This window comes from Thamnophis elegans, chromosome 4 (genome assembly GCF_009769535.1).
Source record: "Thamnophis elegans isolate rThaEle1 chromosome 4, rThaEle1.pri, whole genome shotgun sequence".
Classification (NCBI taxonomy): Eukaryota; Metazoa; Chordata; class Lepidosauria; order Squamata; family Colubridae; genus Thamnophis; species Thamnophis elegans.
Genome location: NC_045544.1, coordinates 138437313 through 138462410, shown reverse-complemented (window position 1 = coordinate 138462410; position 25098 = coordinate 138437313). Strand labels below are relative to the sequence as shown.

Genomic DNA, 25098 nt, shown 5'->3' with positions numbered 1-25098 from the left:
TTCTGCCAACCTAGCAGTTTGAAAGCATGTAAAAAATGCCAGTAGAAAAATAGGGGCCACCTTTGGTGGGAAGGTAACACCATGTTACCTTCCATGGTAGGTATGTGCCATGTGCCTCTGGCGTTGAGTCATGCCAGCCACAAGACCACAGAGACGTCTTCGGACAGCGCTGGCTCTTCGGCTTTGAAACTGAGAATGAGCACCGCCCCCTAGAGTCAGGAACGACTAGCACATATGTGCGAAGGGAATTTTTACTTTTACCTTCCCTTAATTAGACACACGAGGAATTTATGCCCGGTACAAAATCTCTCAGTGTTCACATAAAGCGACAGAATAATATAATAATAAATAACAATAAAAGGAGGAATAAAGACGATAATAAGGATAAATAATATCACTAAAGCCGCAGTACCTGGGTAACTACAAATGGCCATTAGACAGCACTGTGAGTATTAGGTGTTGATAAGATCGTAATTTGAGAACGAACCACCTATTGTGACTTTCATCTAGTGTCCCCCTTGAAGCTGACCTGACGGAAGCCGTTTTGAAGCTTCAGTGTTGCCACACTGGAGCTGAGGGATAGGGAGGGCGGGAAGAATAGAGATAGCTGGGGTTTTGTAGCCAAAGCAAAATATTTTCTCCTGGGAACCAAGGACATTTCCACAGATGGGAGGAGCGAAGTTACCAGGCAACCGGATGGCACCTTGATTGGACCATGTGACTGATGGTTTGGAAAGGGGGAAAACTTTTAATTAGGTGAAAACCGCAGCATCCTTCAGAGTTGGTTTTCACCAGATCGGTGCCAATATGAGATAGATGATAGATAGATAGATAGATAGATAGATAGATAGATAGATAGATAGATAGATAGACAGACAGACAGACAGACAGACAGACAGACAGACAGACAGACAGACAGACAGACAGACAGATGTTTTGTCAAAGCACCTGGTATGCCCAAATATGGGAGGGATCGTATATATATATATATACTGCTATATATCTCTATAGCTATATAATGACTGTGTATGCGTGTATGTTCCAGCATAACTCTGGAACGCCTTGAGCAATTTCAACCAAACTTGGTACACAGATTACTTACTCTCTGGAAAAAAATACTGTGGGGGGTAAGACACCCCCTAACACTCTTTGAGCTGTGTGTTCCGTTAAGATACAGGCTGTTGTGCCTTAAAACGGCTTCTACTGTACTGCCGTAAAATGGCTTCTACTGTACAGCTAGTGGTGGGTTTCAAAATTTTTTAGAACCTCTTCTGTAGGTGTGGCCTGCTTTGTGGGAGTGGCTCGCTGGCCATGTGACCAGGTGGGAATGGATTGCCGGCCATGTGACCGAGTGGGAGTGGCTTGATAATCATGTGACTGGGTGGGCGTGGCCAATTTGTAAAATCTGGTGAAACACTTGCTTAGCAACCAAAATGTTGGCTCAGAAACTCTGGCATTTGAAGCACGCAAGTCTTAAAGCTGTCAAGTTACAAGACCCTTGCACCCCTAACCCTTTAGAAAAAAATAACCCCAGGGGTGTTCAAACTTGACAGCTTTAAGACTTGTGGACTTCAACTCCCAGAATCCCTCCTCCGGTCATGTTGGCTCAGGAACTCTGGCATTTGAAGCACGCAAGTCTTAAAGCTGTCAAGTTACAAGACCCTTGCACCCCTAACCCTTTAGGAAAATCCCCCATGGGGTGTTCAAACTTGACAGCTTTAAGACTTGTGGACTTCAACTCCCAGAATTCCTCCTCCGGTCATGTTGGCTCAGGAACTCTGGCATTTGAAGCACGCAAGTCTTAAAGCTGTCGAGTTACAAGACCCTTGCACCCCTAACCCTTTAGGAAAAAAAACAATATTCAGCCGTGGGGTGTTCAAACTTGACAGCTTTAAGACTTGTGGACTTCAACTCCCAGAATTCCTCCTCTCGCTCTTCATCTTGATGATGTGAGGACGGGTGGGGGGAGGGAGCTGGAACCGGTTCTAAACGGCACGGTAGATTTGTGGAACCTCTTCTATAGAAGAGCTTAGAACTGGCAGGAACCCACGCCTGTGTACAGCCCAAGTGGATTTGCCATGATGACAGCTTCACAGTACTCCACCAGGGAGCTCCCTCTGGTAAGGGGGAAAACCCAACGTTAGAAATTACGTTTGGTCTGGACATTTCCCCCCTATAAATAAATACCGGGGCAACGCCAGGTTATCGGCTAGTATCCAATAAAACTATTCTTTTTGGAATTCACCTGCCTCAGAGTTCTGTTGCTAACGGGTGCAAACCTTGGAACCCTGACTTCCAGAGCAATCGGGAATCCTGCGGCATGCAAGTTGGATAAATTATTATTCTTCTTGTTTGCGACCGCAACAGGACAACGAACACCGGCGGCGGCGGCCTGACCATTACCAGTTTACTGAAAGAGAAGGACGGTTCGGAGGTGGCCAAATTCACCTTGGAAGAGCTCTGCCTGATCTGTAGCATTCTGAGCACGGCTGAATATTGTTTGGCGACCACCCAACAGGTATGGGGCACCTCGGCCGTCCTCCGTGACGGATCCCGGGGGGCTTTGCAACGTGCCCGTTCTGACTCTGGGCAGGGAAAGGGTGGTACTACCTCGTCAGAAGGTCGCAAACGGAGATCACCTGACCTCGGGGCACGGCAACGGTCATAAGTATGAACCAGTCGCCAAGCGCCTGAATTTTGATCGTGACCCGTCAAAACCGCGCTCGACTAAGCCGTGCCCGATTAAACCGTGTCGCTGACGTCATCAACAGGGCGACAACAGCCAGCGCGGAGAAAGAAGGGCGCTTTAAATAGCGCTTTGAAAGCAAGCCGATTCAACTTAGGGTAAGGGTTAGCTTTAGGGTTAGCTTTAGGGTTAGGTTAAGGGTTAGGGTTAGGTTTAGGGTTAGGTTAAGGGTTAGGGTTAGGTTTAGGGTTAGGTTAAGGGTTAGGGTTAGGTTTAGGGTTAGGTTAAGGGTTAGGATTAGGTTTAGGGTTAGGTTAAGGGTTAGGTTTAGGGTTAGGTTTAGGGTTAGGTTAAGGGTTAGGTTTAGGGTTAGGTTTAGGATTAGGATTAGGTTTAGGGGGGTTAGGTTTAGGGGTTAATTTTAGGTTTAGGGTTTACAGCGTGCTTCTCTCTCCGCGCTATTGTCGCCCTGTTGATGACGTCAGCTACGTGGTTTAGTCGGACACGGTTTAATCGAGCACGGATTTGTGGTGGAACCAATTTTGATCACCTGATCGTGGCGGTGCTAACAAAGGTCGCAACTGTGAAAAATGGTCATAAGTTACTTTTTTTCCCAGCGTAGTTTTGAACAGCCCCTAAGAGAACTGTCTCAAGTCAAGGACTGCATTTGCCTTTCTGCTATTTTCTGGCTAATGATACAGGGAGTCCCCAAGTGATGGTCCTTCATTCATTCAAAATTCCAACAGTGTTGGGGGGGGGGGGGGGAGGCTTATTATGACTAGTCCTTCCACTTTTAGTGTCCCTGCTGTCGCGTAATCATGAATCAGGTGCTTGGCGGCCAATAAGTATTTACGACGGTTGTAGCATCCCGGGGTCATGTGTCTTTTGACATCCCCAGCTGGTTTCTGGCAAGCGAAGTCAACGGGTGAAGCTAGATTCACTTAATGGCTTTGTGGTAGTTTTCTTGGCAGATGTTTCGTGATCCAACTAGGTAACATCATCAGTGCTAGAAGGGAGTGGGGTTTGTGGAATAGGAGTAGGAGGACCGTGAGCTCCTTGAGGCTCTCTGAGCTTGGCTACTTTCTTTTTTTTTAAATTTATTTTATTTATTTTTTTCAAAACACACACAACACATAAAATCTTCCTTCTTTACATACTGTAGAAAGTGTATCAGTTGGTTACAAAAGGCTTCCGTTCATCTCTTCCATAGTCATCAAGCATAATTCATAATAACTCAAGTATTTTAACTCAAATATTTATGTTTATTTATACAAATATTTATACATGTTATCCTAATACCTCCATTTATATTTGACTATAATTATTTAAACGTCCTTCATCATAAAATATACCGAAATTTAATACATAACCACATACTGGCGTTTCATTTAATATTTCTAAAATCCTCCAATAACACTGAATCCTTATGTCCTATTCTAGCTAAACATCCATAATATTTAATAACAGACTTTTCTAATCCTCCTTTCCAAATCACTGTTTACAATTTACATCCAGTTTCCTTACATTGTACCCATACATATCTATACGTTGTTATCATTATCCCTCCTTTATTTGACTATATCATGTATCATAAATTTTTACCCCTAATAATAAAAACTTAACTCTATCTAACTTAATTCTTTTTTATTAACTTTTATATATAATCCAAAAGGATTTCTTCCTTTCCTCCTTCCTTCCCCCCTTCCTTCTCTCCTACATTCCCTCCTTCCTTCCCTCCTTCTTCTCTCCTTCTCTCCTTCCCCAAAAGGATTTCTAATCTTCCTTTCATGGGTACCATTCAATATATTCACTAACTTTTTTTCTTGTTTTTAACATGTTGGAAGAAGATTTTTTTTTTGTTTTGTTATTATTTTACTTTTGTGGAAAGCCTTTCTTCATTGTGAGCCTTAGCTTTCCAATAAATAACTATAATAAATAACTGGATTTCTTTTGAAGCTTGGCTGGAGGCTCATGATTTAATTAGGGCACCTGTCGGAACCCTGGCACCACCTAGGCTACTTCATCAGTTCTAAAAGAGAAGAGGAGGGGTGTTGTTGAGAGGAGGAGGACTGTGAAATCCTTGTGGCTCCTCTGAGCCTGACTATTTTCTTGTGGACGTTTCATAACCCAACTGGGTAACGTCATCAGTGTTTAGGGGCTGGCGTTCTGGAATAATTCCTTCTCTCTTCCTCAAAAGCTTGAAGAAAAACTCAAGGAGAAGGTGGACGACAGCTTGGTTGGAAGGATCTCCCTGATGGGAGAGATGGATACCTTCAGCACGTAAGTCCCCAAAGGCAGAACATGTTATTCAATTTATTAGTTTGATTCCTATGTCGTATGGTGGCTTATAAACACCTTCAAGGTGCCGAACAGACTTAATACTCCTTCCTCCTGTTTTCCCCACAACAATCTTGCGAGGTGGGTTAAGCTGAAGGAAAGTGACGGGCCCAAAGTCTCCCAGCTGGCTTTCATGCCTAAGGCCTGAGCCAAGGTGGCGCAGTGGTTAAATGCAGCACTGCAGGCAACTGCTAGATCAGCAGGTCAGCGGTTCAAATCTCACCGGCTCAGGGTTGACTCAGCCTTCCATCCTTCCGAGGTGGGTAAAATGAGGACCCAGATTGTTGTTGGGGGCAATATGCTGACTCTCTGTAAACCGCTTAGAGAGGCCTGAAAGGCCTATGAAGCGGTATATAAGTCTACTGCTATAAAGCTGAACTGGAACTCACCGTCTCCTGGTGATTGGCTCAGAGTCTCCCAACTTGCTTTCATGCCTGAGATGGTACTAGAACTCTCCATCTCCTGGTGATTGGCTCAAACTCCGCCAACTGGCTTTCATGCCTGAGATGGTACTAGAACTCACTGTCTCCTGGTGATTGGCTCAGAGTCTCCCAACTTGCTTTCATGCCTGAGATGGTACTAGAACTCTCCGTCTCCTGGTGATTGGCTCAAACTCCCCCAACTGGCTTTCATGCCTGAGATGGTACTAGAACTCATCATCTCCTCTGAAGACGGTGAGTTCTAGTACTGATGGGAGAGATGGATACCTTCAGCATGTAAGTCCCCAAAGGCAGAACATTTTATTCAATTTATTAGTTTGATTCCTATGCCGTATGGTGGCTTATAAACACCTTCAAGGTGCTGAACAGACTTAATACTCCTTCCTCCTCCTGTTTTCCCCACAACAATCTTGCGAGGTGGGTTGAGCTGAAGGAAAGTGACATGGGCCCAAAGTCACCCAGCTGGCCTACATGCCTAAAGCTGAACTGGAACTCACCGTCTCCGGGTGATTGGCTCAAACTCTCCCAACTGGCTTTCATGCCTGAGATGGTACTAGAACTCTCCGTCTCCTGGTGATTGGCTCACAGTCTCCCAACTGGCTTTCATGCCTGAGATAGTACTAGAACTCACCGTCTCCGGGTGATTGGCTCAAACTCTCCCAACTGGCTTTCATGCCTGAGATGGTACTAGAACTCTCCGTCTCCTGGTGATTGGTTCAGAGTCTCCCAACTGGCTTTCATGCTTGAGATGGTACTAGAACTCACGGTCTCCTGGTGATTGGCTCAAATTTCCCCAACTGGCTTTCATGCCTGAGATGGTACTAGAACTCTCCGTCTCCTGGTGATTGGCTCAAACTCTCCCAACTGGCTTTCATGCCTGAGATGATACTAGAACTCACCGTCTCCTGGTGATTGGCTCACCGTCTCCCAACTAGCTTTCATGCCTGAGATGGTACTAGAACTCACCGTCTCCTGGTGATTGGCTCAAACTCCCCCAACTGGCTTTCATGCCTGAGATGGTACTAGAACTCACCGTCTCCTGGTGATTGGCTCAGAGTCCCCCAACTGGCTTTCATGCCTGAGATGGTACTAGAACTCTCCGTCTCCTGGTGATTGGCTCAAACTCTCCCAACTGGCTTTCATGCTTGAGATGGTACTAGAACTCACCGTCTCCTGGTGATTGGCTCAAACTCTCCCAACTGGCTTTCATGCTTGAGATGGTACTAGAACTCTCCGTCTCCTGGTGATTGGCTCAAAGTCTCCCAACTGGCTTTCATGCCTGAGATGGTACTAGAACTCACCGTCTCCTGGTGATTGGCTCAAACTCCCCCAACTGGCTTTCATGCCTGAGATGGTACTAGAACTCTCCGTCTCCTGGTGATTGGCTCAAACTCCCCCAACTGGCTTTCATGCCTGAGATGGTACTAGAACTCTCCGTCTCCTGGTGATTGGCTCAAACTCTCCCAACTGGCTTTCATGCCTGAGATGGTACTAGAACTCTCCGTCTCCTGGTGATTGGCTCAAAGTCTCCCAACTGGCTTTCATGCCTGAGATGGTACTAGAACTCTCCGTCTCCTGGTGATTGGCTCAAACTCCCCCAACTGGCTTTCATGCCTGAGATGGTACTAGAACTCTCCGTCTCCTGGTGATTGGCTCAAACTCTCCCAACTGGCTTTCATGCCTGAAATGGTACTAGAACTCTCCGTCTCCTGGTGATTGGCTCAAACTCTCCCAACTGGCTTTCATGCCTGAGATGGTACTAGAACTCACCGTCTCCTGGTGATTGGCTCAAACTCTCCCAACTGGCTTTCATGCCTGAGATGGTACTAGAACTCTCCGTCTCCTGGTGATTGGCTCAAACTCTCCCAACTGGCTTTCATGCCTGAGATGGTACTAGAACTCACCGTCTCCTGGTGATTGGCTCAAACTCTCCCAACTGGCTTTCATGCACTGCAGGCTACTGCTAGATCAGCAGGTCAGCGGTTCAAATCTCACCGGCTCAGGCTTGACTCAGCCTTCCATCCTTCCGAGGTGGGTAAAATGAGGACCCAGATTGTTGTTGGGGGCAATATGCTGACTCTCTGTAAACCGCTTAGAGAGGCCTGAAAGGCCTATGAAGCGGTATATAAGTCTACTGCTATAAAGCTGAACTGGAACTCACCGTCTCCTGGTGATTGGCTCAGAGTCTCCCAACTTGCTTTCATGCCTGAGATGGTACTAGAACTCTCCATCTCCTGGTGATTGGCTCAAACTCCGCCAACTGGCTTTCATGCCTGAGATGGTACTAGAACTCACTGTCTCCTGGTGATTGGCTCAGAGTCTCCCAACTTGCTTTCATGCCTGAGATGGTACTAGAACTCTCCGTCTCCTGGTGATTGGCTCAAACTCCCCCAACTGGCTTTCATGCCTGAGATGGTACTAGAACTCATCATCTCCTCTGAAGACGGTGAGTTCTAGTACTGATGGGAGAGATGGATACCTTCAGCATGTAAGTCCCCAAAGGCAGAACATTTTATTCAATTTATTAGTTTGATTCCTATGCCGTATGGTGGCTTATAAACACCTTCAAGGTGCTGAACAGACTTAATACTCCTTCCTCCTCCTGTTTTCCCCACAACAATCTTGCGAGGTGGGTTGAGCTGAAGGAAAGTGACATGGGCCCAAAGTCACCCAGCTGGCCTACATGCCTAAAGCTGAACTGGAACTCACCGTCTCCGGGTGATTGGCTCAAACTCTCCCAACTGGCTTTCATGCCTGAGATGGTACTAGAACTCTCCGTCTCCTGGTGATTGGCTCACAGTCTCCCAACTGGCTTTCATGCCTGAGATGGTACTAGAACTCACGGTCTCCTGGTGATTGGCTCAAACTTCCCCAACTGGCTTTCATGCCTGAGATGGTACTAGAACTCTCCGTCTCCTGGTGATTGGCTCAAACTCTCCCAACTGGCTTTCATGCCTGAGATGATACTAGAACTCACCGTCTCCTGGTGATTGGCTCACCGTCTCCCAACTAGCTTTCATGCCTGAGATGGTACTAGAACTCTCCGTCTCCTGGTGATTGGCTCAAAGTCTCCCAACTGGCTTTCATGCCTGAGATGGTACTAGAACTCTCCGTCTCCTGGTGATTGGCTCAAACTCCCCCAACTGGCTTTCATGCCTGAGATGGTACTAGAACTCTCCGTCTCCTGGTGATTGGCTCAAACTCTCCCAACTGGCTTTCATGCCTGAAATGGTACTAGAACTCTCCGTCTCCTGGTGATTGGCTCAAACTCTCCCAACTGGCTTTCATGCCTGAGATGGTACTAGAACTCACCGTCTCCTGGTGATTGGCTCAAACTCTCCCAACTGGCTTTCATGCCTGAGATGGTACTAGAACTCTCCGTCTCCTGGTGATTGGCTCAAACTCTCCCAACTGGCTTTCATGCCTGAGATGGTACTAGAACTCACCGTCTCCTGGTGATTGGCTCAAACTCTCCCAACTGGCTTTCATGCACTGCAGGCTACTGCTAGATCAGCAGGTCAGCGGTTCAAATCTCACCGGCTCAGGCTTGACTCAGCCTTCCATCCTTCCGAGGTGGGTAAAATGAGGACCCAGATTGTTGTTGGGGGCAATATGCTGACTCTCTGTAAACCGCTTAGAGAGGCCTGAAAGGCCTATGAAGCGGTATATAAGTCTACTGCTATAAAGCTGAACTGGAACTCACCGTCTCCTGGTGATTGGCTCAGAGTCTCCCAACTTGCTTTCATGCCTGAGATGGTACTAGAACTCTCCATCTCCTGGTGATTGGCTCAAACTCCGCCAACTGGCTTTCATGCCTGAGATGGTACTAGAACTCACTGTCTCCTGGTGATTGGCTCAGAGTCTCCCAACTTGCTTTCATGCCTGAGATGGTACTAGAACTCTCCGTCTCCTGGTGATTGGCTCAAACTCCCCCAACTGGCTTTCATGCCTGAGATGGTACTAGAACTCATCATCTCCTCTGAAGACGGTGAGTTCTAGTACTGATGGGAGAGATGGATACCTTCAGCATGTAAGTCCCCAAAGGCAGAACATTTTATTCAATTTATTAGTTTGATTCCTATGCCGTATGGTGGCTTATAAACACCTTCAAGGTGCTGAACAGACTTAATACTCCTTCCTCCTCCTGTTTTCCCCACAACAATCTTGCGAGGTGGGTTGAGCTGAAGGAAAGTGACATGGGCCCAAAGTCACCCAGCTGGCCTACATGCCTAAAGCTGAACTGGAACTCACCGTCTCCGGGTGATTGGCTCAAACTCTCCCAACTGGCTTTCATGCCTGAGATGGTACTAGAACTCTCCGTCTCCTGGTGATTGGCTCACAGTCTCCCAACTGGCTTTCATGCCTGAGATGGTACTAGAACTCACGGTCTCCTGGTGATTGGCTCAAACTTCCCCAACTGGCTTTCATGCCTGAGATGGTACTAGAACTCTCCGTCTCCTGGTGATTGGCTCAAACTCTCCCAACTGGCTTTCATGCCTGAGATGATACTAGAACTCACCGTCTCCTGGTGATTGGCTCACCGTCTCCCAACTAGCTTTCATGCCTGAGATGGTACTAGAACTCACCGTCTCCTGGTGATTGGCTCAAACTCCCCCAACTGGCTTTCATGCCTGAGATGGTACTAGAACTCACCGTCTCCTGGTGATTGGCTCAGAGTCCCCCAACTGGCTTTCATGCCTGAGATGGTACTAGAACTCATCATCTCCTCTGAAGACGGTGAGTTCTAGTACTGATGGGAGAGATGGATACCTTCAGCATGTAAGTCCCCAAAGGCAGAACATTTTATTCAATTTATTAGTTTGATTCCTATGCCGTATGGTGGCTTATAAACACCTTCAAGGTGCCGAACAGACTTAATACTCCTTCCTCCTGTTTTCCCCACAACAATCTTGCGAGGTGGGTTAAGCTGAAGGAAAGTGACGGGCCCAAAGTCTCCCAGCTGGCTTTCATGCCTAAGGCCTGAGCCAAGGTGGCGCAGTGGTTAAATGCAGCACTGCAGGCAACTGCTAGATCAGCAGGTCAGCGGTTCAAATCTCACCGGCTCAGGGTTGACTCAGCCTTCCATCCTTCCGAGGTGGGTAAAATGAGGACCCAGATTGTTGTTGGGGGCAATATGCTGACTCTCTGTAAACCGCTTAGAGAGGCCTGAAAGGCCTATGAAGCGGTATATAAGTCTACTGCTATAAAGCTGAACTGGAACTCACCGTCTCCTGGTGATTGGCTCAGAGTCTCCCAACTTGCTTTCATGCCTGAGATGGTACTAGAACTCTCCATCTCCTGGTGATTGGCTCAAACTCCGCCAACTGGCTTTCATGCCTGAGATGGTACTAGAACTCACTGTCTCCTGGTGATTGGCTCAGAGTCTCCCAACTTGCTTTCATGCCTGAGATGGTACTAGAACTCTCCGTCTCCTGGTGATTGGCTCAAACTCCCCCAACTGGCTTTCATGCCTGAGATGGTACTAGAACTCATCATCTCCTCTGAAGACGGTGAGTTCTAGTACTGATGGGAGAGATGGATACCTTCAGCATGTAAGTCCCCAAAGGCAGAACATTTTATTCAATTTATTAGTTTGATTCCTATGCCGTATGGTGGCTTATAAACACCTTCAAGGTGCTGAACAGACTTAATACTCCTTCCTCCTCCTGTTTTCCCCACAACAATCTTGCGAGGTGGGTTGAGCTGAAGGAAAGTGACATGGGCCCAAAGTCACCCAGCTGGCCTACATGCCTAAAGCTGAACTGGAACTCACCGTCTCCGGGTGATTGGCTCAAACTCTCCCAACTGGCTTTCATGCCTGAGATGGTACTAGAACTCTCCGTCTCCTGGTGATTGGTTCAGAGTCTCCCAACTGGCTTTCATGCTTGAGATGGTACTAGAACTCACGGTCTCCTGGTGATTGGCTCAAATTTCCCCAACTGGCTTTCATGCCTGAGATGGTACTAGAACTCTCCGTCTCCTGGTGATTGGCTCAAACTCTCCCAACTGGCTTTCATGCCTGAGATGATACTAGAACTCACCGTCTCCTGGTGATTGGCTCACCGTCTCCCAACTAGCTTTCATGCCTGAGATGGTACTAGAACTCACCGTCTCCTGGTGATTGGCTCAAACTCCCCCAACTGGCTTTCATGCCTGAGATGGTACTAGAACTCACCGTCTCCTGGTGATTGGCTCAGAGTCCCCCAACTGGCTTTCATGCCTGAGATGGTACTAGAACTCTCCGTCTCCTGGTGATTGGCTCAAACTCTCCCAACTGGCTTTCATGCTTGAGATGGTACTAGAACTCACCGTCTCCTGGTGATTGGCTCAAACTCTCCCAACTGGCTTTCATGCTTGAGATGGTACTAGAACTCTCCGTCTCCTGGTGATTGGCTCAAAGTCTCCCAACTGGCTTTCATGCCTGAGATGGTACTAGAACTCACCGTCTCCTGGTGATTGGCTCAAACTCCCCCAACTGGCTTTCATGCCTGAGATGGTACTAGAACTCTCCGTCTCCTGGTGATTGGCTGAAACTCCCCCAACTGGCTTTCATGCCTGAGATGGTACTAGAACTCTCCGTCTCCTGGTGATTGGCTCAAACTCTCCCAACTGGCTTTCATGCCTGAGATGGTACTAGAACTCTCCGTCTCCTGGTGATTGGCTCAAAGTCTCCCAACTGGCTTTCATGCCTGAGATGGTACTAGAACTCTCCGTCTCCTGGTGATTGGCTCAAACTCCCCCAACTGGCTTTCATGCCTGAGATGGTACTAGAACTCTCCGTCTCCTGGTGATTGGCTCAAACTCTCCCAACTGGCTTTCATGCCTGAAATGGTACTAGAACTCTCCGTCTCCTGGTGATTGGCTCAAACTCTCCCAACTGGCTTTCATGCCTGAGATGGTACTAGAACTCACCGTCTCCTGGTGATTGGCTCAAACTCTCCCAACTGGCTTTCATGCCTGAGATGGTACTAGAACTCTCCGTCTCCTGGTGATTGGCTCAAACTCTCCCAACTGGCTTTCATGCCTGAGATGGTACTAGAACTCACCGTCTCCTGGTGATTGGCTCAAACTCTCCCAACTGGCTTTCATGCACTGCAGGCTACTGCTAGATCAGCAGGTCAGCGGTTCAAATCTCACCGGCTCAGGCTTGACTCAGCCTTCCATCCTTCCGAGGTGGGTAAAATGAGGACCCAGATTGTTGTTGGGGGCAATATGCTGACTCTCTGTAAACCGCTTAGAGAGGCCTGAAAGGCCTATGAAGCGGTATATAAGTCTACTGCTATAAAGCTGAACTGGAACTCACCGTCTCCTGGTGATTGGCTCAGAGTCTCCCAACTTGCTTTCATGCCTGAGATGGTACTAGAACTCTCCATCTCCTGGTGATTGGCTCAAACTCCGCCAACTGGCTTTCATGCCTGAGATGGTACTAGAACTCACTGTCTCCTGGTGATTGGCTCAGAGTCTCCCAACTTGCTTTCATGCCTGAGATGGTACTAGAACTCTCCGTCTCCTGGTGATTGGCTCAAACTCCCCCAACTGGCTTTCATGCCTGAGATGGTACTAGAACTCATCATCTCCTCTGAAGACGGTGAGTTCTAGTACTGATGGGAGAGATGGATACCTTCAGCATGTAAGTCCCCAAAGGCAGAACATTTTATTCAATTTATTAGTTTGATTCCTATGCCGTATGGTGGCTTATAAACACCTTCAAGGTGCTGAACAGACTTAATACTCCTTCCTCCTCCTGTTTTCCCCACAACAATCTTGCGAGGTGGGTTGAGCTGAAGGAAAGTGACATGGGCCCAAAGTCACCCAGCTGGCCTACATGCCTAAAGCTGAACTGGAACTCACCGTCTCCGGGTGATTGGCTCAAACTCTCCCAACTGGCTTTCATGCCTGAGATGGTAATAGAACTCTCCGTCTCCTGGTGATTGGCTCACAGTCTCCCAACTGGCTTTCATGCCTGAGATGGTACTAGAACTCACGGTCTCCTGGTGATTGGCTCAAACTTCCCCAACTGGCTTTCATGCCTGAGATGGTACTAGAACTCTCCGTCTCCTGGTGATTGGCTCAAACTCTCCCAACTGGCTTTCATGCCTGAGATGATACTAGAACTCACCGTCTCCTGGTGATTGGCTCACCGTCTCCCAACTAGCTTTCATGCCTGAGATGGTACTAGAACTCACCGTCTCCTGGTGATTGGCTCAAACTCCCCCAACTGGCTTTCATGCCTGAGATGGTACTAGAACTCACCGTCTCCTGGTGATTGGCTCAGAGTCCCCCAACTGGCTTTCATGCCTGAGATGGTACTAGAACTCATCATCTCCTCTGAAGACGGTGAGTTCTAGTACTGATGGGAGAGATGGATACCTTCAGCATGTAAGTCCCCAAAGGCAGAACATTTTATTCAATTTATTAGTTTGATTCCTATGCCGTATGGTGGCTTATAAACACCTTCAAGGTGCTGAACAGACTTAATACTCCTTCCTCCTCCTGTTTTCCCCACAACAATCTTGCGAGGTGGGTTGAGCTGAAGGAAAGTGACATGGGCCCAAAGTCACCCAGCTGACCTACATGCCTAAAGCTGAACTGGAACTCACCGTCTCCGGGTGATTGGCTCAAACTCTCCCAACTGGCTTTCATGCCTGAGATGGTACTAGAACTCACTGTCTCCTGGTGATTGGCTCAGAGTCTCCCAACTTGCTTTCATGCCTGAGATGGTACTAGAACTCTCCGTCTCCTGGTGATTGGCTCAAACTCCCCCAACTGGCTTTCATGCCTGAGATGGTACTAGAACTCATCATCTCCTCTGAAGACGGTGAGTTCTAGTACTGATGGGAGAGATGGATACCTTCAGCATGTAAGTCCCCAACGGCAGAACATTTTATTCAATTTATTAGTTTGATTCCTATGCCGTATGGTGGCTTATAAACACCTTCAAGGTGCTGAACAGACTTAATACTCCTTCCTCCTCCTGTTTTCCCCACAACAATCTTGCGAGGTGGGTTGAGCTGAAGGAAAGTGACATGGGCCCAAAGTCACCCAGCTGGCCTACATGCCTAAAGCTGAACTGGAACTCACCGTCTCCGGGTGATTGGCTCAAACTCTCCCAACTGGCTTTCATGCCTGAGATGGTAATAGAACTCTCCGTCTCCTGGTGATTGGCTCACAGTCTCCCAACTGGCTTTCATGCCTGAGATGGTACTAGAACTCACGGTCTCCTGGTGATTGGCTCAAACTTCCCCAACTGGCTTTCATGCCTGAGATGGTACTAGAACTCTCCGTCTCCTGGTGATTGGCTCAAACTCTCCCAACTGGCTTTCATGCCTGAGATGGTACTAGAACTCACCGTCTCCTGGTGATTGGCTCACCGTCTCCCAACTAGCTTTCATGCCTGAGATGGTACTAGAACTCACCGTCTCCTGGTGATTGGCTCAAACTCCCCCAACTGGCTTTCATGCCTGAGATGGTACTAGAACTCACCGTCTCCTGGTGATTGGCTCAGAGTCCCCCAACTGGCTTTCATGCCTGAGATGGTACTAGAACTCATCATCTCCTCTGAAGACGGTGAGTTCTAGTACTGATGGGAGAGATGGATACCTTCAGCATGTAAGTCCCCAAAGGCAGAACATTTTATTCAATTTATTAGTTTGATTCCTATGCCGTATGGTGGCTTATAAACACCTTCAAGGTGCTGAACAGACTTAATACTCCTTCCTCCTCCTGTTTTCCCCACAACAATCTTGCGAGGTGGGTTGAGCTGAAGGAAAGTGACATGGGCCCAAAGTCACCCAGCTGACCTACATGCCTAAAGCTGAACTGGAACTCACCGTCTCCGGGTGATTGGCTCAAACTCTCCCAACTGGCTTTCATGCCTGAGATGGTACTAGAACTCTCCGTCTCCTGGTGATTGGCTCACAGTCTCCCAACTGGCTTTCATGCCTGAGATAGTACTAGAACTCACCGTCTCCGGGTGATTGGCTCAAACTCTCCCAACTGGCTTTCATGCCTGAGATGGTACTAGAACTCACCGTCTCCTGGTGATTGGCTCAAACTCCCCCAACTGGCTTTCATGCCTGAGATGGTACTAGAACTCTCCGTCTCCTGGTGATTGGTTCAGAGTCTCCCAACTGGCTTTCATGCTTGAGATGGTACTAGAACTCTCCGTCTCCTGGTGATTGGCTCAAACTCTCCCAACTGGCTTTCATGCCTGAAATGGTACTAGAACTCTCCGTCTCCTGGTGATTGGCTCAAACTCTCCCAACTGGCTTTCATGCCTGAGATGGTACTAGAACTCACCGTCTCCTGGTGATTGGCTCAAACTCTCCCAACTGGCTTTCATGCCTGAGATGGTACTAGAACTCTCCGTCTCCTGGTGATTGGCTCAAACTCTCCCAACTGGCTTTCATGCCTGAGATGGTACTAGAACTCACCGTCTCCTGGTGATTGGCTCAAACTCTCCCAACTGGCTTTCATGCACTGCAGGCTACTGCTAGATCAGCAGGTCAGCGGTTCAAATCTCACCGGCTCAGGCTTGACTCAGCCTTCCATCCTTCCGAGGTGGGTAAAATGAGGACCCAGATTGTTGTTGGGGGCAATATGCTGACTCTCTGTAAACCGCTTAGAGAGGCCTGAAAGGCCTATGAAGCGGTATATAAGTCTACTGCTATAAAGCTGAACTGGAACTCACCGTCTCCTGGTGATTGGCTCAGAGTCTCCCAACTTGCTTTCATGCCTGAGATGGTACTAGAACTCTCCATCTCCTGGTGATTGGCTCAAACTCCGCCAACTGGCTTTCATGCCTGAGATGGTACTAGAACTCACCGTCTCCTGGTGATTGGCTCAGAGTCTCCCAACTTGCTTTCATGCCTGAGATGGTACTAGAACTCTCCGTCTCCTGGTGATTGGCTCAAACTCCCCCAACTGGCTTTCATGCCTGAGATGGTACTAGAACTCATCATCTCCTCTGAAGACGGTGAGTTCTAGTACTGATGGGAGAGATGGATACCTTCAGCATGTAAGTCCCCAAAGGCAGAACATTTTATTCAATTTATTAGTTTGATTCCTATGCCGTATGGTGGCTTATAAACACCTTCAAGGTGCTGAACAGACTTAATACTCCTTCCTCCTCCTGTTTTCCCCACAACAATCTTGCGAGGTGGGTTGAGCTGAAGGAAAGTGACATGGGCCCAAAGTCACCCAGCTGGCCTACATGCCTAAAGCTGAACTGGAACTCACCGTCTCCGGGTGATTGGCTCAAACTCTCCCAACTGGCTTTCATGCCTGAGATGGTAATAGAACTCTCCGTCTCCTGGTGATTGGCTCACAGTCTCCCAACTGGCTTTCATGCCTGAGATGGTACTAGAACTCACGGTCTCCTGGTGATTGGCTCAAACTCTCCCAACTGGCTTTCATGCCTGAGATGGTACTAGAACTCTCCGTCTCCTGGTGATTGGCTCAAACTCTCCCAACTGGCTTTCATGCCTGAGATGATACTAGAACTCACCGTCTCCTGGTGATTGGCTCACCGTCTCCCAACTAGCTTTCATGCCTGAGATGGTACTAGAACTCACCGTCTCCTGGTGATTGGCTCAAACTCCCCCAACTGGCTTTCATGCCTGAGATGGTACTAGAACTCACCGTCTCCTGGTGATTGGCTCAGAGTCCCCCAACTGGCTTTCATGCCTGAGATGGTACTAGAACTCATCATCTCCTCTGAAGACGGTGAGTTCTAGTACTGATGGGAGAGATGGATACCTTCAGCATGTAAGTCCCCAAAGGCAGAACATTTTATTCAATTTATTAGTTTGATTCCTATGCCGTATGGTGGCTTATAAACACCTTCAAGGTGCTGAACAGACTTAATACTCCTTCCTCCTCCTGTTTTCCCCACAACAATCTTGCGAGGTGGGTTGAGCTGAAGGAAAGTGACATGGGCCCAAAGTCACCCAGCTGACCTACATGCCTAAAGCTGAACTGGAACTCACCGTCTCCGGGTGATTGGCTCAAACTCTCCCAACTGGCTTTCATGCCTGAGATGGTACTAGAACTCACTGTCTCCTGGTGATTGGCTCAGAGTCTCCCAACTTGCTTTCATGCCTGAGATGGTACTAGAACTCTCCGTCTCCTGGTGATTGGCTCAAACTCCCCCAACTGGCTTTCATGCCTGAGATGGTACTAGAACTCATCATCTCCTCTGAAGACGGTGAGTTCTAGTACTGATGGGAGAGATGGATACCTTCAGCATGTAAGTCCCCAAAGGCAGAACATTTTATTCAATTTATTAGTTTGATTCCTATGCCGTATGGTGGCTTATAAACACCTTCAAGGTGCTGAACAGACTTAATACTCCTTCCTCCTCCTGTTTTCCCCACAACAATCTTGCGAGGTGGGTTGAGCTGAAGGAAAGTGACATGGGCCCAAAGTCACCCAGCTGGCCTACATGCCTAAAGCTGAACTGGAACTCACCGTCTCCGGGTGATTGGCTCAAACTCTCCCAACTGGCTTTCATGCCTGAGATGGTAATAGAACTCTCCGTCTCCTGGTGATTGGCTCACAGTCTCCCAACTGGCTTTCATGCCTGAGATGGTACTAGAACTCACGGTCTCCTGGTGATTGGCTCAAACTTCCCCAACTGGCTTTCATGCCTGAGATGGTACTAGAACTCTCCGTCTCCTGGTGATTGGCTCAAACTCTCCCAACTGGCTTTCATGCCTGAGATGATACTAGAACTCACCGTCTCCTGGTGATTGGCTCACCGTCTCCCAACTAGCTTTCATGCCTGAGATGGTACTAGAACTCACCGTCTCCTGGTGATTGGCTCAAACTCCCCCAACTGGCTTTCATGCCTGAGATGGTACTAGAACTCACCGTCTCCTGGTGATTGGCTCAGAGTCCCCCAACTGGCTTTCATGCCTGAGATGGTACTAGAACTCATCATCTCCTCTGAAGACGGTGAGTTCTAGTACTGATGGGAGAGATGGATACCTTCAGCATGTAAGTCCCCAAAGGCAGAACATTTTATTCAATTTATTAGTTTGATTCCTATGCCGTATGGTGGCTTATAAACACCTTCAAGGTGCTGAACAGACTTAATACTCCTTCCTCCTCCTGTTTTCCCCACAACAATCTTGCGAGGTGGGTTGAGCTGAAGGAAAGTGACATGGGCCCAAAGTCACCCAGCTGACCTACATGCCTAAAGCTGAACTGGAACTCACCGTCTCCGGGTGATTGGCTCAAACTCTCCCAACTGGCTTTCATGCCTGAGATGGTACTAGAACTCTCCGTCTCCTGGTGATTGGCTCACAGTCTCCCAACTGGCTTTCATGCCTGAGATAGTACTAGAACTCACCGTCTCCGGGTGATTGGCTCAAACTCTCCCAACTGGCTTTCATGCCTGAGATGGTACTAGAACTCACCGTCTCCTGGTGATTGGCTCAAACTCCCCCAACTGGCTTTCATGCCTGAGATGGTACTAGAACTCTCCGTCTCCTGGTGATTGGTTCAGAGTCTCCCAACTGGCTTTCATGCTTGAGATGGTACTAGAACTCACGGTCTCCTGGTGATTGGCTCAAATTTCCCCAACTGGCTTTCATGCCTGAGATGGTACTAGAACTCTCCGTCTCCTGGTGATTGGCTCAAACTCTCCCAACTGGCTTTCATGCCTGAGATGATACTAGAACTCACCGTCTCCTGGTGATTGGCTCACCGTCTCCCAACTAGCTTTCATGCCTGAGATGGTACTAGAACTCACCGTCTCCTGGTGATTGGCTCACAGTCTCCCAACTGGCTTTCATGCCTGAGATGGTACTAGAACTCACCGTCTCCTGGTGATTGGCTCAGAGTCCCCCAACTGGCTTTCATGCCTGAGATGGTACTAGAACTCTCCGTCTCCTGGTGATTGGCTCAAACTCTCCCAACTGGCTTTCATGCTTGAGATGGTACTAGAACTCTCCGTCTCCTGGTGATTGGCTCAAACTCCCCCAACTGGCTTTCATGCCTGAGATGGTACTAGAACTCTCCGTCTCCTGGTGATTGGCTCAAACTCCCCCAACTGGCTTTCATGCCTGAGATGGTACTAGAACTCTCCGTCTCCTGGTGATTGGCTCAAACTCTCCCAACTGGCTTTCATGCCTGAAATGGTACTAGAACTCTCCGTCTCCTGGTGATTGGCTCAAACTCTCCCAACTGGCTTTCATGCCTGAGATGGTACTAGAACTCACCGTCTCCTGGTGATTGGCTCAAACTCTCCCAACTGGCTTTCATGCCTGAGATGGTACTAGAACTCTCCGTCTCCTGGTGATTGGCTCAAACTCTCCCAACTGGCTTTCATGCCTGAGATGGTACTAGAACTCACCGTCTCCTGGTGATTGGCTCAAACTCTCCCAACTGGCTTTCATGCACTGCAGGCTACTGCTAGATCAGCAGGTCAGCGGTTCAAATCTCACCGGCTCAGGGTTGACTCAGCCTTCCATCCTTCCGAGGTGGGTAAAATGAGGACCCAGATTGTTGTTGGGGGCAATATGCTGACTCTCTGTAAACCGCTTAGAGAGGCCTGAAAGGCCTATGAAGCGGTATATAAGTCTACTGCTATAAAGCTGAACTGGAACTCACCGTCTCCTGGTGATTGGCTCAGAGTCTCCCAACTTGCTTTCATGCCTGAGATGGTACTAGAACTCTCCATCTCCTGGTGATTGGCTCAAACTCCGCCAACTGGCTTTCATGCCTGAGATGGTACTAGAACTCACTGTCTCCTGGTGATTGGCTCAGAGTCTCCCAACTTGCTTTCATGCCTGAGATGGTACTAGAACTCTCCGTCTCCTGGTGATTGGCTCAAACTCCCCCAACTGGCTTTCATGCCTGAGATGGTACTAGAACTCATCATCTCCTCTGAAGACGGTGAGTTCTAGTACTGATGAGAGAGATGGATACCTTCAGCATGTAAGTCCCCAAAGGCAGAACATTTTATTCAATTTATTAGTTTGATTCCTATGCCGTATGGTGGCTTATAAACACCTTCAAGGTGCTGAACAGACTTAATACTCCTTCCTCCTCCTGTTTTCCCCACAACAATCTTGCGAGGTGGGTTGAGCTGAAGGAAAGTGACATGGGCCCAAAGTCACCCAGCTGGCCTACATGCCTAAAGCTGAACTGGAACTCACCGTCTCCGGGTGATTGGCTCAAACTCTCCCAACTGGCTTTCATGCCTGAGATGGTACTAGAACTCTCCGTCTCCTGGTGATTGGCTCACAGTCTCCCAACTGGCTTTCATGCCTGAGATAGTACTAGAACTCACCGTCTCCGGGTGATTGGCTCAAACTCTCCCAACTGGCTTTCATGCCTGAGATGGTACTAGAACTCACCGTCTCCTGGTGATTGGCTCAAACTCCCCCAACTGGCTTTCATGCCTGAGATGGTACTAGAACTCTCCGTCTCCTGGTGATTGGTTCAGAGTCTCCCAACTGGCTTTCATGCTTGAGATGGTACTAGAACTCACGGTCTCCTGGTGATTGGCTCAAACTTCCCCAACTGGCTTTCATGCCTGAGATGGTACTAGAACTCTCCGTCTCCTGGTGATTGGCTCAAACTCTCCCAACTGGCTTTCATGCCTGAGATGATACTAGAACTCACCGTCTCCTGGTGATTGGCTCACCGTCTCCCAACTAGCTTTCATGCCTGAGATGGTACTAGAACTCACCGTCTCCTGGTGATTGGCTCAAACTCCCCCAACTGGCTTTCATGCCTGAGATGGTACTAGAACTCACCGTCTCCTGGTGATTGGCTCAGAGTCCCCCAACTGGCTTTCATGCCTGAGATGGTACTAGAACTCTCCGTCTCCTGGTGATTGGCTCAAACTCTCCCAACTGGCTTTCATGCTTGAGATGGTACTAGAACTCACCGTCTCCTGGTGATTGGCTTAAACTCCCCCAATTGGCTTTCATGCCTGAGATGGTACTAGAACTCTCCGTCTCCTGGTGATTGGCTCAAAGTCTCCCAACTGGCTTTCATGCCTGAGATGGTACTAGAACTCACCGTCTCCTGGTGATTGGCTCAAACTCCCCCAACTGGCTTTCATGCCTGAGATGGTACTAGAACTCTCCGTCTCCTGGTGATTGGCTCAAACTCCCCCAACTGGCTTTCATGCCTGAGATGGTACTAGAACTCTCCGTCTCCTGGTGATTGGCTCAAACTCCCCCAACTGGCTTTCATGCCTGAGATGGTACTAGAACTCTCCGTCTCCTGGTGATTGGCTCAAAGTCTCCCAACTGGCTTTCATGCCTGAGATGGTACTAGAACTCTCCGTCTCCTGGTGATTGGCTCAAACTCCCCCAACTGGCTTTCATGCCTGAGATGGTACTAGAACTCTCCGTCTCCTGGTGATTGGCTCAAACTCTCCCAACTGGCTTTCATGCCTGAGATGGTACTAGAACTCTCCGTCTCCTGGTGATTGGCTCAAACTCTCCCAACTGGCTTTCATGCCTGAGATGGTACTAGAACTCACCGTCTCCTGGTGATTGGCTCAAACTCTCCCAACTGGCTTTCATGCCTGAGATGGTACTAGAACTCACCGTCTCCTGGTGATTGGCTCAAACTCTCCCAACTGGCTTTCATGCCTGAGATGGTACTAGAACTCTCCGTCTCCTGGTGATTGGCTCAAACTCCCCCAACTGGCTTTCATGCCTGAGATGGTACTAGAACTCTCCGTCCCCTGGTGATTGGCTCAAACTCCCCCAACTGGCTTTCATGCCTGAGATGGTACTAGAACTCTCCGTCTCCTGGTGATTGGCTCAAACTCCCCCAACTGGCTTTCATGCCTGAGATGGTACTAGAACTCTCCGTCTCCTGGTGATTGGCTCAAACTCTCCCAACTGGCTTTCATGCCTGAGATGGTACTAGAACTCTCCGTCCCCTGGTGATTGGCTCAAACTCCCCCAACTGGCTTTCATGCCTGAGATGGTACTAGAACTCTCCGTCTCCTGGTGATTGGCTCAAACTCTCCCAACTGGCTTTCATGCCTGAGATGGTACTAGAACTCTCCGTCTCCTGGTGATTGGCTCAAACTCCCCCAACTGGCTTTCATGCCTAAAGTTTAACTGGAACTCACCGTCACCTGGTGACAGGCTCAAAGTCCTCCAGTGGGCTTTCATGCTTATGGCAGGACTAGAACTCACAGTCTCCTGGTGATTGGCTCAAGTCACCCGGCTGGCTTTCATGCCTAAGGTGGAACTAGAACTCACCACCTCCTAGTGACTGCCCCAAAGTCTCCCAGCTGGCTTTCATGTCTAAAGCTGAACTAGAACTCATAGTCTCCTGGTGACTGGCTCAAAGTCTCCCAGTTCGCTTTCATGGCCACGGCAGGACTAGAACTCACAGTCATCCACAAGGGAGGAGGAAGAGAAGGAGGAGGGGGAGGATTGTGGGGCCCTAGGTGCTCTCCAGGCTTGTCTGTCTGTCTTATAGACATTTCATGACCCAACTAGGCTCTCCAGGCTCTGGAGAGGCTCTGGCTCTCCAGATGATCTCTGGAGGGCCAGAGATGGAGGCCATGCGTCCATCCTGGTTCTCCTTGACCTCTCAGCGGCTTTCGATACCATCGACCATGGTATCCTTCTGCGACGACTGCGGGAGGTGGGGGTGGGAGGCACTGTTTTGCAGTGGTTCTCCTCCTACCTCTCGGACAGGTCGCAGTCGGTGTTGGTGGGGGGGCAGAGATCGTCCCCGAGGCCCCTTACTTATGGGGTGCCGCAGGGTTCGGTCTTATCCCCCCTACTATTCAACATATACATGAAACCGCTGGGCGAGATCATTCGGAGGCACGGGATAAAATACCATCAATACGCGGACGACACACAGTTGTATCTGTCCGCCCCGTGCCAACTCAATGAAGCGGTGGACGTGATGAACCGGGGTCTTGAGGCCGTTAAGAACTGGATGAGAGCTAACAAACTAGTACTCAACCCAGACAAGACCGAGTGGCTGTTGTGTTTCCCTCCCAACAATTTGGCCAGCGTTCCATCACTCAGGCTGGGGGGTCAAAATTTACACCCCTCAGATAGGGTCCGCAACTTGGGAGTCCTCCTGGACCCACAGCTGACTTTTGACCATCATTTGTCAGCTGTGACCAGGGGGGCATTCGCCCAGGTTCGCCTGGTACGCCAGTTGCGGCCCTACCTGAATCGGGAGGCCCTCACAACAGTCACTCGAGCCCTTGTGATCTCTAGGCTGGAATACTGCAATGTGCTCTACATGGGGCTGCCCTTGAAGAGCATCCGGCGACTTCAGCTAGTCCAGAATGCGGCCGCGCGAGTGATCGTGGGCGCACCACGGTTCGCCCACATAACACCGATCCTCCGTGAGCTGCGCTGGCTACCTGTTGATCTCCGGGTGCGCTTCAAGGTGCTACTTACCATTCATAAAGCCCTCCATGGTAGTGGATCTGACTATTTGAGAGACCGCCTTCTGCCGATTACCTCCCTCCGTCCCATCAGATCGCATAGAGTAGGCCTCCTCCGAATTCCATCCGCCAGTCAGTGCCGACTGGCGACTACGCGGAGGAGAGCCTTCTCAGTAGCAGCTCCGACGCTTTGGAACGATCTCCCCGTGGAGATTCGTACCCTCACCACCGTCCAGACCTTCCGCACAGCCCTTAAGATCTGGCTATCCCGTCAGGCCTGGGGATAAGCCCCTAATTTCGCCCCACCCGAATGCTGAATGAATGTTGTGTTTTATTGTTTTATTTTATTATATTTCACATTTTCTTTTTGTGTTTTGTCTTGCACTCCCTTCCTACAAATTGTAAGCCGCCCTGAGTCCCCTCAGGGAAAAGGGCGGCCTATAAATGTCAAATAAAATGAAAAAAATGAAATGAAAATGAAACTAGGTAATATCATCAGTGCTAGAAGGGTGCAGGATTTCCTCTCTGTTCATAAACGTCCGTTGCGGCTTGTCCTGTCATTGTTGGTGGGAGCCTGTTTTCCTCCTTGGTGGTTCCTTGATTGGGCTGTTGCCTTTGAGGGTTTGTCTGAATTGGGGGCACCTTAACAAAGGTATTGTTTACCGTGTCATGGTTGATCCAGTGCTAAAACTAAAACCGATGCCTTTTTTCCCCCCTCCGTTTCAGAGTGATTTCCAGCAGCATCCAGCTTCTGGTACAGGATTTGGACGGCGCTTGTGACCCAGCCCTCACCGCCATGAGCAAAGTAAAATCTTTTAAGGAATTTCAGAAGGATTTGGGGAAGGGGGGGTGTCTTTAACCAACCCCCTCCATGCTCTCTGCAGAAATTTAACCAATTCTGTACCCCTGACCTTTGCCTGCTGCTTCTTACAATACAATAGCAGTGTTGGAAGGGAGCTTGGAGGTCTTCTAGTCCAACCCCCTGCCTAGGCAGGAAACCCTATACCGTTTCAGACAAATGGCTATCCAACATCTTCTCAAAGACTTCCAGTGTTGGGGCATTCACAACTTCTGGAGGCAACTAGACATATCCAATTCTTGCAACCGTTCTTCATATGTTTTAGTCTCCAGTCCCCTAATCCTCTTTCTTGCTCTTCTCTGCACTCTTTCTAGAGTCTCTGCATCTTTTCTACATTGTGGCAACCAAAACTGAATGCCGTATTGTTGTAGGAAATGACGAG

At 48.9% G+C, this 25098-nt stretch overlaps 1 protein-coding gene across 2 annotated transcripts in view; it reads left to right on the top strand.

The window, feature by feature from the left end:
* Nucleotides 1-24755, top strand: part of VPS53 (VPS53 subunit of GARP complex) — a 64384-nt gene extending 39629 nt beyond the window's left edge. The window contains exons 16-18 of one of the 2 annotated variants that reach the window (XM_032217164.1): nt 2368-2518; nt 4884-4966; nt 24584-24755. In XM_032217164.1, coding sequence (XP_032073055.1) covers nt 2368-2518; nt 4884-4966; nt 24584-24716 — 367 coding nt within the window. In that variant the 3' untranslated portion in view covers nt 24717-24755. The remainder of the gene's footprint in view (nt 1-2367; nt 2519-4883; nt 4967-24583) is intronic. The other variant, XM_032217163.1, reaches the window with a different exon arrangement.
* Nucleotides 24756-25098: the final 343 nt, after the last annotated feature.